At 33.5% G+C, this 15,964-nt stretch overlaps 1 protein-coding gene across 8 annotated transcripts in view; it reads left to right on the plus strand.

The window, feature by feature from the left end:
- Positions 1 to 13,270, plus strand: part of LOC120624492 (TOX high mobility group box family member 3-like) — a 32,214-nt gene extending 18,944 nt beyond the window's left edge. For 3 of the 8 annotated variants that reach the window (XM_039891066.1, XM_039891067.1, XM_039891068.1), the window contains exons 4-14: positions 3,461 to 3,570; positions 4,084 to 4,300; positions 4,801 to 4,878; positions 5,040 to 5,173; positions 6,146 to 6,281; positions 6,352 to 6,432; positions 10,225 to 10,497; positions 10,616 to 10,834; positions 11,196 to 11,492; positions 11,735 to 11,853; positions 12,146 to 13,270. In XM_039891066.1, coding sequence (XP_039747000.1) covers positions 3,461 to 3,570; positions 4,084 to 4,300; positions 4,801 to 4,878; positions 5,040 to 5,173; positions 6,146 to 6,281; positions 6,352 to 6,432; positions 10,225 to 10,497; positions 10,616 to 10,834; positions 11,196 to 11,492; positions 11,735 to 11,853; positions 12,146 to 12,215 — 1,734 coding nt within the window. In that variant the 3' untranslated portion in view covers positions 12,216 to 13,270. Of the gene's footprint in view, positions 1 to 3,198; positions 3,271 to 3,291; positions 3,373 to 3,460; positions 3,571 to 4,083; positions 4,301 to 4,800; positions 4,879 to 5,039; positions 5,174 to 6,145; positions 6,282 to 6,351; positions 6,433 to 10,224; positions 10,498 to 10,615; positions 10,835 to 11,195; positions 11,493 to 11,734; positions 11,854 to 12,145 lie in introns of those variants that run through there. The other 5 variants (XM_039891072.1, XM_039891071.1, XM_039891070.1 and 2 more) reach the window with 5 other exon arrangements.
- Positions 13,271 to 15,964: the final 2,694 nt, after the last annotated feature.

Here is a 15,964-nt window from a genome sequence, read left to right on the forward strand (position 1 = left end):
GTAATAGTGACCATGCCTGAGATTACGCATGAGATTTGTTAATGTGTTATTTGATACAATGTATTTACCCAAGTCGCACTTAGTGGACCATACCTTTTTAAATATTACCATCTGGCGTGAAAACAAAAGATTCCAAGCTTTTGAATAGCAGGTACCAATAATGTGCACGTGCTGTGTGCATACAAAGCAAAAACTGCTTGCCAAACGGTCTTCCTGACATAGTATTCTTTAATTACCTGCTTATTTTGGAAGAAATTCGAATTCACTTTCAATTCTTATTCTACATTTTTGTAGAGAGTACTTTTACGAAATGCGTCCTCCTCTATCATCTGCCCTACTTTTTAGATTGCTTTTATTGAAATGGAATTGCCTTTGAATGAATTCCGTTAAGAGACTCGGGTCTAGTAGTTTATTTTAGATCACTCTTATAGCTATTTTAAAAATAAAATTTAATGTATCGATCCCATAATGTTTCTAGTACAATCGTAAAATTTTATTGATAGGTACATAAACTGTTACCCCCGCGTCTACTAAATCGGGGAGTTTGATATTTTAATATGCTGTATTTTAACATTACATAATAAAAAGTTGTTGGTAAGTAAGCTTGAAACGCTGTGGTGCAAATCATGTTGTACCTACTCAACGAAACTAAATTGACAAATTTAAAAATAGTGCTTTCCTTTTCCCAAGGAAACATCATTATAACTCTAAAAACCATTTTTTATTATTTCACAACAAGTTAGCCCTTTACTGCAATCACACCTGCTGGTAAGTGAAGACGCAGTCTAAGATGTTAACGGGTGCTAACCTGTGAGGGGTATGGCAGATATATTACACATACCTATAATGGGTTTCTACGCAACATCGTACCGGAACGCTAAATCGCTTAGCGGCACGTCTTTGTCGGTAGGGTGGTAACTAGTCACGGCAGAAACCTCCCACCAGAACAGACAAGAATTCTGTAAGAAAATTCAGAAATTATAAATTCACCTTTATTCAGAAATGTTTTATTCATGTAGACCTTATCACAGGCACTTATGAAGCGTCCATACATTTAACATGTTACACTAATGTTAGTGAGTAGTGTTAGCACTAATTTTAAACGTGTCAATTTCTGTTTAGTTTAGAAATTATCGTACAACAGAATAAAATTAGATTTACAAAGTAAAAGTCGGCGATGCATTACTTTACTCGCAAAAGGATGTTTTCGTTATATTAAAACAAACTATTTTTAACTTTGTGTGCTTTTAGTATGCGGACCCTAGATTTATAGTAGTTAGCTTAATTTATGATTCAATGGCGCTATTCCAAAGAAAAATAAGTTATCTCATTGAGAATATACAAATGACGCTATTTCTAATGATATCCTTAGTTACACCCCACTTTGATATATTGCTTCGTTGAAACTTGAAAGCAACTCGTGTAAAACAAAGTATCCAACATGTAGCTGATTTTAGATGTTGTCTTAATTAGTACATAGATCTATCTTAAGAATGGCTTTATCTTAAAGCATGTAATTTTTGTCTGCTTAATAGATATTATTGATGAAGTAATTTTCAATTTAAAGTTTTTTTTTACTACACCACAAAGGCTTTATTCGGAGCGAACTCCTATAGACTTAGGAATCATGGTCGATTAAGATAAGTATAATTTATAAAAAGTTGTAAATTGCGGAGTCCAACAAGATAGCGTTCTAAATCACTCATTCACTTCAAAAAAAAGTCCGTGTTATTGACTGACTTGTTGACTTCCAAAATATGCGGACACAGGCGGGCGAAGAATTCGTACTTTTAAGGTATTTCAGAGAAATTTTTTATTATCAGCTCAGATTAAGATATTGGCGGACCACCACCTTGCCGCAGTGAGCAGGTTAAGCCGTAGGTCGTCATTATTATGACCAAGATTTAAAAATCGTTAGAGCCCGCCAACCTACATAAGAACAGCGTGGTGGGTCTATGCTCTAAAACGCTATCGGCTATCCGAGAAAGTGCCCAGCTAGCGATATTGGGCACCATGCTCAGTGGGCTGAAGAACCAAGGGGACGGTCGAGCTGAAATTCGAACTGGGCTGTAAAAAAACCTTAGTACCACGCAAGAATAGGAAATTGGCGGTCCACCAACATGCCGCAGAGAGCATTTTAAGCCGCATTGGAGCAGCATAGGCTCTGAGTCCTGTCTCCTATGAAAAAGGAGGCCTGGGTGGTTTACCCCTCAAAGGTTCAGGTGTATCGTCTGTGAATGGCATAAATTTTAACTTATGACTATGGAGGGTAGAGGTAAGGAGGATCATCTGTGTATATGAAAAAGTGTCGTCAAAATGTATTAAATTAGGATGGCGCCACATTTGCATCAAGGTTACTCTTAAAAGAAGCGCCAAATATAAATATTGTTAGAGTAGGCTTGAAAAATAAACAAGGAAGTAAGGTTATATTTACCACAATATTTTGTACAACGTAAGTTGTTGAAATTCTCAATAATTAACTACTTTAGTCGATAATGACATTAAATTTTTTAACTCGGCATACTTCAATTCATCTACGATTGCTACATTCATACCATACCCTGTGCATCCACCAGTGCCATTGTGGAGGATTTTTGAACTGTTATTTAGCGCATACACTGGACACTTTTTCAACTTTTCTCCCATATAAGATGACTCTCCTTACCTCTACCCTCCATAATACTTTTGACTCATAAAAAAAGTCCTAGACAATGATCTCAGATGAAAATTGCTTGCACTGACCTAGAGTAGTGACTGTGTTCCGTTCATCGTAACTTGATGCGTAAACAGATTGGCAGTTCTGGAGCATTCAATGCTGCAATTTAATGTATGAATTGCGTGACCCAAAATTCCGGGACTAAAAGTACTGATATATTCTCCTGCAGCAATAAAAATGGTAAAGCTGCAAAGCAACCCACAATATTAATGAATAAAATCAATTTGATGGTAATGTAGATATTATACAAGTATTACTACAGCGCGGCGACACTTGCGATAGAATTTATTTATTTTCCTTGTAGTGGCTTATAAAATTCACTTTAAAACTTACCTAGTCATAATCTACATATATCCTGTTTATGCCGCAAATTCAAAAACTATCTTGTGCTAATGTTTTTTAAATTAGCACAAGTTCGATTTCTTCGTTCTAAGCTTGATTTCAGCCTTTTCTTATTCATAAAATACTTATACTCTTTTATTATCCCTTTAGCACTTTCAGATTAAATTAGTGAAACGCAATAAAACAAAAAAATAGCAGCCAAGTTATTAAAGGTCAGTTATCAGGTCTTCAACCGAATATCGATACCTATGTCTATGCCCTACTCCGTACATTTTTTAAATAATACGAAGTTTTGGTCAAAATGTAGGGTTTACGTACTGTGATATTTTCTTTATTTTTATAAGATTTCTTTGATACAATGGTAACATTTTTATTAGTAAATTTTGTTTAATTCTATCTCAGGTTGGTATGATGAATCCAGCACAAGACGGATTAGCTCCGCCCGGTGGGGCGCCGTCATATCAACAACCTCTTTACTTACAAGAACCGCACACTCCAGTCACTTCACACAGGTATGTTTACAGTTTTGGATACATATTATTTTCAGTTGATTTAACTGTACGATACAAAATTAAACTTTAAACTAAATAAAGATTGTAAGTAGAAGACATAAGTTGTTCTTTAGTATTACATGACTGTAAGACCAAGCAATAATTTACCAAAATAAGTTCTCACTTTAATTTAGATTGAGAATGGTGGTTTTACCTACCCATTGTTTCTGAAAACATTCTAAATGTTACTTTATTCGTACTTTTTGATAGTTTCGACAAAATTGAGAAATAAATTTTATTTAAAAAAGCGAATTTTACAATTAATATATTGTTTTCGTTTCAGTAAGTTACTATGTTAGTTATATAGTTTACTATGAAATGGGGTAAATTAAAGTGACCTTGCTTTGCTGCTGTTCAAATGAATATGACTATTCTTCATGTCTATTAATACATGCACAGTCCAAAATAAGCAAGCTGTAATTTTTTAAAGGTTTATGAAAATTTACACATATTGTAAAATTATTTTCCTTACAGTAACGCAGCTGCCCCAGCAGGTAATTATATGATCCAACAGCAGCCCGGTGGACAACAACAACTGCTAATGCTCCAGCCAACACAAGTGATGAGTGGGCCACCTACACCAAGCACACCCACCCAACCTGCACCAGTGTATGGCTCTCCCCAAAGAGCATCACCACCAGGAACTACAAGTGATGATTCTGATGACAGTGTACCTTCACACCATTCTCAGGTGAATATTGATGTTCTATTATTTCTTACATAGCCTTTTTAAAATGCTTGATTAGCTTATTTTTAAATACATATATAGTTTTCTATATTTTATTATGTAAACTGAAAATAGTGCCTTTTGTTTTAGTTTCATTCCTTTTTTAATGATTCAAAAGGTTTCAATCTAAGTGCTTTTATTAGTTTATGTTAATTTTTAGAGAATGTGATTAATAAGCATCAGAATAAAACACAAATGTAGTAAGAAATTTATATGAACGTTTATATCATTTTCCAGAATCTCCAAAACCTATTTATAGAGTTTGCATTTTATGTTGTTTAATTTTTACTAATATGAAACAACTGTTTAATTATCATAGTAAACACTATCACTTTCATTTTATTTGCTCCTTATTTGCTGTAAATAGTTCATTGGCATATACATTTCTTCATATTTTTGTAGTTTAATTGATATATTCCAAATTATTTATGAAATACTGTTTTAAACTCGTTGTTTGTTGGTAGTTGCCTGGTGATGCGGAAAGCCTTCTGCCAATCCATTATTGCTCAGCGAGCCGGCAGCAACAAACTACGATTCATCAGGTATAGGAACATTTATAGTTAATGTACTTACATGTATAGATATAGAATTAAATCTAGTTCCGTTGATATGTATTGCCAATGAACTATTGACTCAATGAACTTTCTTTTATTAAAATCTATCAACTAAAACTACTGTAATATAAGATTATACTTTTGCTTAGATGGGTGTTAGCAACATGGGAGTGAAAAGGTCATCACCAGAGCCAATGGACAATGGAATGAACCGTGGGCAAATGCAGAAGAAACCCAAGGTTCAAAAAAAAAAGAAAAAACGTGACCCAAATGAACCACAAAAGTATGAATTTAAAACAAAGAAAACATTCAATGTCTTGGCCAAAAGTATTGAACATTATTTCTACACATGGTATATAGTTTAAAGTCAGACAGCCTACTATTTGATTTTAAGTCTTAAAAAGTCCAAAATAGATTCCTTTATAGTTATACTTAAGTTTAATCAATGGATTCTCTCTCTAATACTTACTGCCCCCAAGACACCCGTGAAGTTATATTAATAAAATTCGCACATTGTTTAGGTTTCATTTTAATGAAGTCATGGAAAATTAAGAAAAAAGTATCAATACAATTTTTTTCTAAGAACATGATCGTTCTTTTTAAAGGGTTATATTATAATTTTTTTTTTAAATTGCGTATCATTTGAAACATCGTTTACAGGTCGAAACGTTTAATTAGTTTGAATTAAGATTACCTTATTAAAGTTCGGGGCTGGCTTAGCCCCGCACTTTCGAATTGCTAAATTTGCCGCGGCGCCCGGGCCTTACCTAGCTCGTTAAAATAGATCGCTACATGTTAGTTAGGCGGATAGGCAGAAAAAAGAAAACATCCAACCACAATAAATAATAAATTTTTGAAGGTATGGGACAACAGATTTTTTTTAAACATACAGAAGGAGCATCTCGCGACGCACCTCTCGTAAAGTCTCGTACTTTCTACAGCGCCTAATGGTGCCGTCCAGATTGGGAACCCCTGTGTTAGACTAAACATCAATTTCAACTGATTGTGATAACCCTAGGCTTTTGAGAGTCCCAAATTTAACTGTAATTGCGAACATTAATTAAGAACTAAACAAGAATACGAATAATACCAATTATCACATTAATATACTCATAGTTTTAACATGTATATATCAATCAATATTCTATGTTATTCATAAAATTAATAGTTATAATAAATACTTTTGACCAGGTCAAATTAATTGTCAAAATTAACTATTATTTTCAATTTGAAATTATTGTTATGTTTTTTCCAGACCAGTGTCAGCATATGCTTTATTTTTCCGCGACACGCAAGCTGCAATAAAGGGTCAAAATCCAAATGCAAGTTTTGGTGAAGTCTCTAAAATCGTAGCGTCCATGTGGGATGGCTTAGATTCAGAACATAAAAGTGTGAGTGTCTCTACAGTTATCTTGTGCTTATACTTTGTTTCGATTTTGAAGAATAATATGTTGTTCTCAGGTTTACAAACAAAAAACAGAGGTTGCGAAAAAAGAATACCTAAAAGCACTAGCCGCATATCGAGCAAGTTTAGTATCAAAGGTGAGTAGATTACAACAAATGATTTTTCAAAAACATAATTTGTATTATTTATTTACATTAATTTATTATGTTACTCTAGTAACTAGATAAGCAAACGCCCGTCGGTGCGTTTTCACGTCCTATATGCCTGTATATCTACGCTATTTAAGCTATATCTAGCTTCAGGTGCCAACATAACGTACACTCAACAATACAAATGGTGAAATTTGCCCTTAAAATATGTTTATTACGGCTCGAAAACAATTATAAAGGAAGTGGTATCACTTAACGCACGTAAGTTAAAAAACTAATTAAATTTAACACATAGTATGACCACTAAAAACGGATTTTCATTTTCCCACATTGTCGGGAGTTTAGTTCATTGTGTGAATGAAGATGGTAAGTGCATGTAAGTAGAATAGTCTATGATTTTAAACAAATCATAGTAAAAATGAAAAGGGCAGGGAAGAGACAATTAAATTGAGACTGTTACGTAAATCAATCATAATTTAATAATATAATATCTGAATTAATCAACCTCAAACCCCTCAAAAAACAGTCCTCTGATATGTTCTTTTCCCAAAACTAATAGTCTTGTGACATATATTGTTTATTATGCCGTTGATAACTGAATAAAAAATATACAAATACTAAAAAAAAACTAGCATCTTTATAAATCACCATTATATGTAATCAAAAAATCCATATGCGAAGGCTGTCCTCAATTTTTTTGAACGGCCCCATGATAGAATTTGGAAACCGCGCTGAAGTCAAATTGTGTATTGACGCGAAACGTTTAGATCATGAAACTTAATGCAAGTGTGAAGTTTGCACGGGTGTAGAGCTAAGCGGGCAGTCGACAGTTTCTTAGTGCAACCGCTGCGCCTGCTAATTAATATCGTGTTCGATAATTAGTTAAAACAGTCAACTGGTAAGCATTTATTTACCATTATAAGAATTTTTCACTGTTCCCCAAAAAACTACACACTCACCAACTGCTGTATGTGAACACTCAAACACTCAAAGCCAATATACATAACTTTATCGACGCATGTTGTCATTTTGTGAGCGAAGGACCAGTTACACGATGTCCTGCTATTACAATCTTTGCGATGGACCATGATACAATTAAAAATATGACTAACGATAATCAGAAAGACGCCAAGAATTTAAACAGTTTCAATTGTACTCCTAAAATCCATCAGGTAATATTTCACGATGTTGTTTGGGATTACCGAAAGGCACTGACAAGCTTATGATGAAAAGTTTAAGCTGCTCTTGTGAAGAAGAATGCTACCATTTTATCCTTCGGGCTATCAAGTGACGAAACTTTGCGTCCAGGACGTTCACATGGACTCTTAAGACGAAGTCAGGCTAGCTTATATCTTGCCGGATAGAAACTCTATCACAGAAACCGACATTACACTACCGTGTGACAATTTTAATACTAATGCCTAGTAGAGGCAGCCAACAGCAATTCAAAAATGGTGTTTACGGTCTAACGTAAAGTTTAACGTCAGAAACACGAAATATCGTGGAAATGGAAAAGGCTAACTATCCGTAATTTTTAATGAACATTTGTGATGATCCACAAGTTTAGCATTGATAAAGATGATACTTCTGATGTCTGTTTTGACCAAATATTGGGGAAGTTACCTTTTTTGTAATACGTTGTTAAATAACCTTTTTTACTTAGAACTTTAAAATGTTGATTGTAATATTTTTTCACATTTTTTTCATAAAAAGTGTATTTTGCATAATTTCACGACAATTTTTTCGAGTTTCTAATTTTTAATGAACATTTGTGATGATCCACAAGTTTAGCATTGATAAAGATGATACTTCTGATGTCTGTTTTGACCAAATATTGGGGAAGTTACCTTTTTTGTAATACGTTGTTAAATAACCTTTTTTACTTAGAACTTTAAAATGTTGATTGTAATATTTTTTCACATTTTTTTCATAAAAAGTGTATTTTGCATAATTTCACGACAATTTTTTCGAGTTTCTTATTTTTTTCAAAAGTTATGGAACACTTTGTTTTTAATGTAGGACAGTATTGTTGTCCTTCGAATAATCCCATTTTTATCTCAGTAAGATCAAAACTTTAAGGGATATGATTTTTTTCGTACACGTATAAGAATAGGTATTTCAACAAAAAATTACCAATCCACTTATTACACAGGTAATAAGTGGATTGGTCCCAGGAAGAGTGTATTTGTACTTAAAAATAGTTATCATTTAAGTGTTTAAAATATCGCTAGTTCATGTCCGGACAAACTATAATACAGATAATTTCGTACTTGGTTGGTACCGCCCACTTAGTGCATGCCACGCTTAACGAACAACTAGAACTAAAAAAGATCGGTTTTGAAATAAAATAAATCGAACATTCATCTAACAACCTATATTAAGATATTTTGTAAATATTAAAGTTATTTGCAATTGTTTGTTAAGATAGACTGTTTCTTATATAACAAATTATTTTAGTTTAAAAATAACACATGAATATTTCCAGTCGCGTAGCATTTAGCATTTATAGAATGGAATAATTTAACCAAAAAAAAAAACTTATAATCAATTATCGAATAAGTGCATTAACGATTTACCTAAATTAGACAAAGCATATTTAGAGATATGGCAGTTTTTTTGTTCGCGTAACTTAAAGACAACTGGTATCAACACTGTCGGTTGATACCAGTACCGTACAGTACCAGGCTTTAAGTGGTTCAAATTAGGATTCTACCATTTTTTCCCCTTTTTAGTAATGAAAATTTTACACCTGCAATAAAGTAATAGGCATTATCAACATCCATTCCATAGTTAAAGTACATTATCTAAAAGGTTGACAGACAAACAAAATCGCAACATAAGGATCGTTATTCCATTTTAGTATCAAAGCCCTTAAAAAGGTTTACATCAGCCCATTTTTTTGTCTTCGGTACTAAGTGTTGGATTTAATATTCAACCTTAAGAGAGTGTTTATTTTATTTATATTATGTTAGCTATTTCCGTATTGGTCGAGCGACATAGATAAGCTTTTGGCCTTAATGTAATAGAAGGCTTCAAACTAGCTTTCGCGACACGTTACGACTACTAAATTATTATAATCGGTTTAAGAAGCCCAATGACCATTCAGATTAAAACAAATCTGCCACGCATCTTTAAAACTATTTTTTAACTCAAAACTACTAACGCAGACGGCATTTAAATCAGACTACTCCCGGCCGAAGTTGGGGATGGAAATTGGCTTGTCTGAAGTCGTGCGCCCTTGCGCAGTTTGTTGCGCAGCGTCGCTTTAATATTTAAGATGGCAACTGGAGGTGAAGTCATTGACTTTTAGTGTGTGGTGAATTCTGGCGTCTGCTCAGTGTTCGGAGATTTGTTATTCTGTATATTAATATAATTGCGTAGTCTGAGGGTGGCTGATGTGTTAAACGTTTACAAAATGAATGATAAATTGATGAAATAATAAAATTAAATATCACCACTAAATTTGTTCTGAAAATATCGACGATCGATATTGGGGCTTGGTACCGCTTTGGATACTTTCGTAGCGGACGTTTTCTCCGGTAAGCTTTTAGGGAGCTTTTAAGGTTGTCTTTTGTTTATATTAAGTCATTGAGTCTTGCAACATAGAAAATTAACATATGTGTATTGTTTTACGATGATGTTGTGATTATGTTGTGATGGTACCACGCTAATTAGTTAAAAAAAAGATATTATTGACTAAAAAATATTAAATATTTAGGGAAAGAACACAAACGAATATGAATTAGGATTGCAAAATAACCGTATTTTCTTTTATACCAGGGAGGAGAACAAGAGAATCCAGTAATGTATAACCACGGCAATACCAATGCAAACTACGGAAATTATTATCAAGGTCAAGCATATGGAAATGGACACTCGCCTCAAGGCTATGTTCAAAACTCAACACCACAGGGATATTCACCTCAGACATTCCCAGGTGGACAATCTCAGCCTTCATATGCTGGAGCCCCACCTCAAAGCTATCCACCAAACAATCAGCAGGCTCCTCAAAATTATCAGGGAAATATGGGGCACAATACTCAGACATATCAAGTATGTTATTTAGTGTTTTGTTTTTCGTTACAGTTATTAGGTTTTTGTAATTATCATTTTCATTATTTTTTAAGTCAGTTTGTCGCCATAAACAAATCTAATTAACAATTTTTTTTAGGGTGTGCCAGGACAATCTCCTCAAGGATATCAAGTAAACACAACAGCTACACCACAAGTCTGCCAGCCCAATATGGGACAGTCAAACAGAAACTATCAACCTTCACAATCTCCTAATTATGCTGCTAACGCTGGGCTGTCTCCGCCAGGCTATAGACAAGTTCCATCCCAATCACCTGCACAATCTGTGCATGCTATGCAATATCATCATTCCCAACAGGTACATATGAATACAATTTTGGTTCCCAATGTTTAAGAAATTTTAATATACTGGATCTATACATATATAATATTTATGAGTCTGATTGGATCTTTTTTTAAATTTAATTACTTAAAATTTGATGGAAGTAAATAGGATTATGAACCATTCATTGTAATTTCGAACACCAAGATTAGTATTAAATGTAAAGTAGATTTAGATCCAAATCTGTATTATTATACTATATATTTTATTTAATATATATTATGGATTACATAGATTACTGGTTAAAATTAAAAAAAAAAACATTAAGACTGAGTATAAGTTCTTTAAATTTTGTCAATGTATCAATATGTTTAAGCAAACATTTAAAAAAACTTAGATGCAGCAGGCTCACCAAGTACAGCAATATCAGCAGCAACAGCATCAACACCAGCAACAGCAACAGCAACAACAACAACAACAACAACAGCAACAGCAACAGCAGCAACAACAACCACAACAGCAACTGCAGCACCAGCAGAACCCGCAGCAACCATTACTGCACCAGCAGCAACAACAACAACAGCAGCAGCAGCAGCAGCAACAACCTCAACAGCAACCTCAGAACCCAGCTTTAAACAATGAGCATCCTTCCAATAGCAATGGTAATTCAGGAATGCCACATAAATCGCCAGAGGTACCTATACAGTCTTTTCGTATCAATGAAAAAAATATGAATTAAAATTGTCTCCGATATAGATAGTGAGATAACTTATTTACACAATTCAAATACCAAATATGACCAAAAATACTAATCGGATTCTAGCACATTATATAGAATTTTTTGATATATCCATGATTACTTTATTCAAAAAACATACAAATGTCTTATCACCTCAAAGAACAATAACAACTTCAAATATTTTTAATGGATTTCAGCAAAACGAAAATCGAAGTACACCGTCATGTATACGCCAGGGCTGTACCAATCCTGCTATAGCCAATAGCGAATGGGAGGATGAATATTGTTCCAATGAATGTGTTGTCAGCCATTGCAGGTATACAAAATATTGTCTATTATACTATAGAGGTTAGGTTAACTGTTATAAACACAATAATGCAAACAAATTGGTTAATATTAGAAACTGCTGGATCTTGATACATAACAGAACATAATAGCTGTAATTTTCATATTAAGCTGTTTAGAAATAAATGTGATAATCGCAATTCTTTCGATTTCGAGCCATTATTTTACAGAGGTTTATATAGAAGTTCCAAGAACGAATTCGATTCTCTGCCTTGCTGCCTTTTTCTCGGATATTTAATATTTTTTTATTGTTTTTGTTTCAGAGATGTCTTCAGCTCATGGGTAGCATCCAACTCAAATAATCAAATTCAAAACTTCTCTGCTGTTAAATAGAATGATAACATATCAAATTGATCAATTTGTGAATCTTTGGATGGTGTATAAATAAATATTAGCATAATAATTTGCCTTGTCATCGTTATATATGAACACAATGTTAAAATTACAATATATAAAATATAAATACATTTCGTATTAAAATCTTAATAGGGGAGATGAATTACTTTGTTTTTTCGTTGACTAAATATCTTTATTTTCATACAAATATTTTTTTAATATGTAAAATATTGGAGTGCCTTGCCAACATAAGGACAGTTGTAAAAGGTATTAAGAAAACTGTACAGTATGCCACTTGGACAAAAGATAAAGAATGGAAAGTAACAAGTAATTTACTCCCAATTTTTTAATTTATTTTGTTGGAAATTAGAAAACATAAATATTTGATCAATAATTTGTTTACAATGGTTTAAACTTTAAAGTATTATAATTTTGCATTTTAATTTATATCAGAATCTTATATTGGTTTTCTGCCTGATAGATAAATCATTTTTTGGCCTTAAAACTCGATATTACCTATTAGTTTTAATATTTAATAAGTACACTCGAAAATGTTTATACTGTTAGGATTTTTGTCCAGTAAAAACTATCGGATGAAATTTTTTTTTTAATTAAACGCGTATCTTAGCGTGTTAAATGGAAAAAATAGTGATTACGAGTCGAAACTCTACTGATAGAATATGTAGGTAACATATTTAAATATTTCCTACACTGTTTATTCCTATGTTAACTCAAATGTATTCTTAACAGCAATATCAACTTATTCCTTTAGAAGTTGTGCTTAGCATAGGATATAGCTGGACCAAAATTTCCTTTATATTCAAAACAATGATACTAGTGTACGAATAACTTGTTTTTTTGTATATTTAGTAAATTACAAGTGTAAATAAACCCTTGCAATAATAGTATTAGAGGTAGTTAAGGTAAAATAATTATTATGTTATAATTATTTCACGTAATCCTTGGATAAGTATTCCCAATAGACTACTTAGGTAGGTACTTCTAAAGCAAAATATCTATGTATTGTAAAATAAATGTGTAAAAAATGTAACTAGAACAATTATTTCATTAAATTTCCTAAACAGTAATGGCTTTTATTGTTTAAGTTTACCTAACTTAACTTAAAAGGATACTTTTGTCATGTAGAATGCGCAATTAAAGTATCCGTTTCAGAAATTTAACTGATGGTGTTATTTTGTATATGACTTTATAAAAACAATTAGCAACAAATTGGATGCACAAGCGTAAGTTGCCATTTTATTATCGACTACTTCTTTAGTTAATTCTAAAACGGGATCCGAATATTTAAGCATGGAGCCTTTCATATCCGCTGACGCCTATTTTTTATCTATACTTATAATAAAACTAACTGGAAGATTTCTGTACATTTATTATATTTTGAAAATTTTAACCGGGGGATGCTTTATAATCGATACAGAGTCATAAACAGATTATAATTTAATTTTTGTCTGTCTATCTGTCCGGGCAACACGTGAAAACTACTCGACGGATTTAAATAAAATATGGTATAGTGGTAGCTGATATCCCGGGTCAAAATATATGATACCTTTATCCCGATAAACAATAAGTTTCCTCCGGGAAATGGGATGAAAATTTTCATTAATTTTACTTCATATCTCCTTTAAATTCTTTTTTTGTTTTCAATTATACCTATCCAAAAAACCTCTTTAATCTAAAACTCCGTTGCGCGGATTTTGAAAGACAAATGCGGCAAAAATAGCGGTGCTATCCTGTAGAAGTTGTTGGCTTTTCCGGGTACATACATCCACCCATCCATACATCCATTCTCACAAATTTTCGCATTTATAATATTAGTAGGATGGTACGCATGCATTCGATCGTTGTCCCATATGCGGTACGCTTTGCAACTTGCTGTTATGTGTGAAAAATTATGTCCTTGATCTCCGACAATATTCATCAGATCTTCATTAGATCTTCAAAAATAAGACAATAAATACATGCTTGGTAGTAAAAACTGTTCATGTTCACTGGGATGAAAATTTTTATTACTTTTACTTCATATCTCCTTTAATTTTGCCCCGATTTTAATAATTATTTTTTTGTGTGTACTAGTAAAGTATGTAGTCAGTGTATCGAAATTGTCGGAATTTTTGTTTATTTAAATTTCTATAAAACAGTCTGGAACAACATACGACAATTTTTTTTAATTCGACTCATTGGCGGACGAAGTAAAAAGGATGAGTATGAAATTATAGACCGCTCACTATTCTTCCAATTATAGACAAACTGGTACTAACTAACTCATATATGTACTGGCATACACGAATTCTACAATCAAAATTATATTCTCTCAAAAAACCAACCACTACACAATTACTCTCTAAGTTTTTACAGATTTCATCTGTGTAAAACTTGATGCCAAAAATCATATCGTTGCAGTATTCATAGACTTCAGCAAGGCTTTTGATGCCCTGCGCCACGACACTCTTATTAAAAAATTAGATGATTGAGAGTAGGCCCTGTACTCAAGTGGTGCCAAAATTACCTTAAGAACCAATCCTACTTTGTGAAAGTTGGAAACGCAGCGCATAATAAGGGCAGTGATAAGAGCGAAATTAAAATTGGAGCAGTTAAAGAATCTGTCCTTGGTCCACTACACTATCTAGCACACGTGAATGACATTAATCAAGTTATTAAAAATTGTGTAAATTTTCAATATGTAGGCGAACGATACTTGCATAATATCTGCAGTCCGAGATGCAGAAATTGCACTTAGTAGACTACAAGAGGACTTTACAATGATTTTTAAATTGCCCCGTAGTCATGGCTTTTCAATAAATATTAGTAAAACAAAGTTACTGCACATACACTCTTGTAATTTAAGAATATCAGGTCAATTAAAGTTGATAGCTCACAATCATCTTTACCTTCACGAAGCATGCATTAACTGTAACTGTGATTCAATAAAACAAGTAAATCAACATCCATATTTAGGTTTAAAAATAGACAACAGATTTAACTGGGGCCCGCATAGCATAACGTCTGATCTAAACTGCGTGCGATTCTAGCAAGTTTTTGATGAGAAATAAACCTACTTTTTTGTGACTCTGTCATGCCAGAGATACGCATTCGACAGTGTGAGCTTTTAAAAGTGCTCCGCAATCTGGATGTGAATAAAGCCAGTGGTCCAGACGGAATTCCAGCAGTGGTTCTTAAAACCTGTGTTCCTGAATTGTCTCATATTCTAACACGTTTATTCCGGTCCCTCCCTTAAAACCACTCAGGTCCCGAAAGCTTGGAAGATTGCCAACGTGCAACCTGTTCCAAAAAAGGGTAGCCGTGCCGACCCATCTAACTACAGACCAATTGCTATAACCTCTTTATTGTGTAAAAGTCTGGAGCGTGTACTTAATAACAGACTTCTGGCATAACTCGAAAACAACGAACTCCTGTCAGACCGTCAGTACGGTTTTCGACTAAATCGGTCAACAGGGGATCTTTTAGTGTATGCCACGCACATCTGGGGTGAAGCCATGGATAAGCACGGTGAAGCGCTCGCCGTTTTACTCGATGTGTCGAAAGCTTTTGACCGTGTCTGGCATGAAAGTCTTCTGCACAAGCTTCCAGCCTACGGGTTACCCATTAGTTTTTGCAACTGGATCGCTGATTTCTTGAGTGGACGATTTTTTCGGGTTGTCGTCGATGGGTCCTCGTCTGACCTAATGGCCATCAACGCTGGTGTCCCTCAGGGATCGGTTCTTTAC

Source organism: Pararge aegeria, chromosome 6 (genome assembly GCF_905163445.1).
Source record: "Pararge aegeria chromosome 6, ilParAegt1.1, whole genome shotgun sequence".
In the NCBI taxonomy this organism is placed as follows: Eukaryota; Metazoa; Arthropoda; class Insecta; order Lepidoptera; family Nymphalidae; genus Pararge; species Pararge aegeria.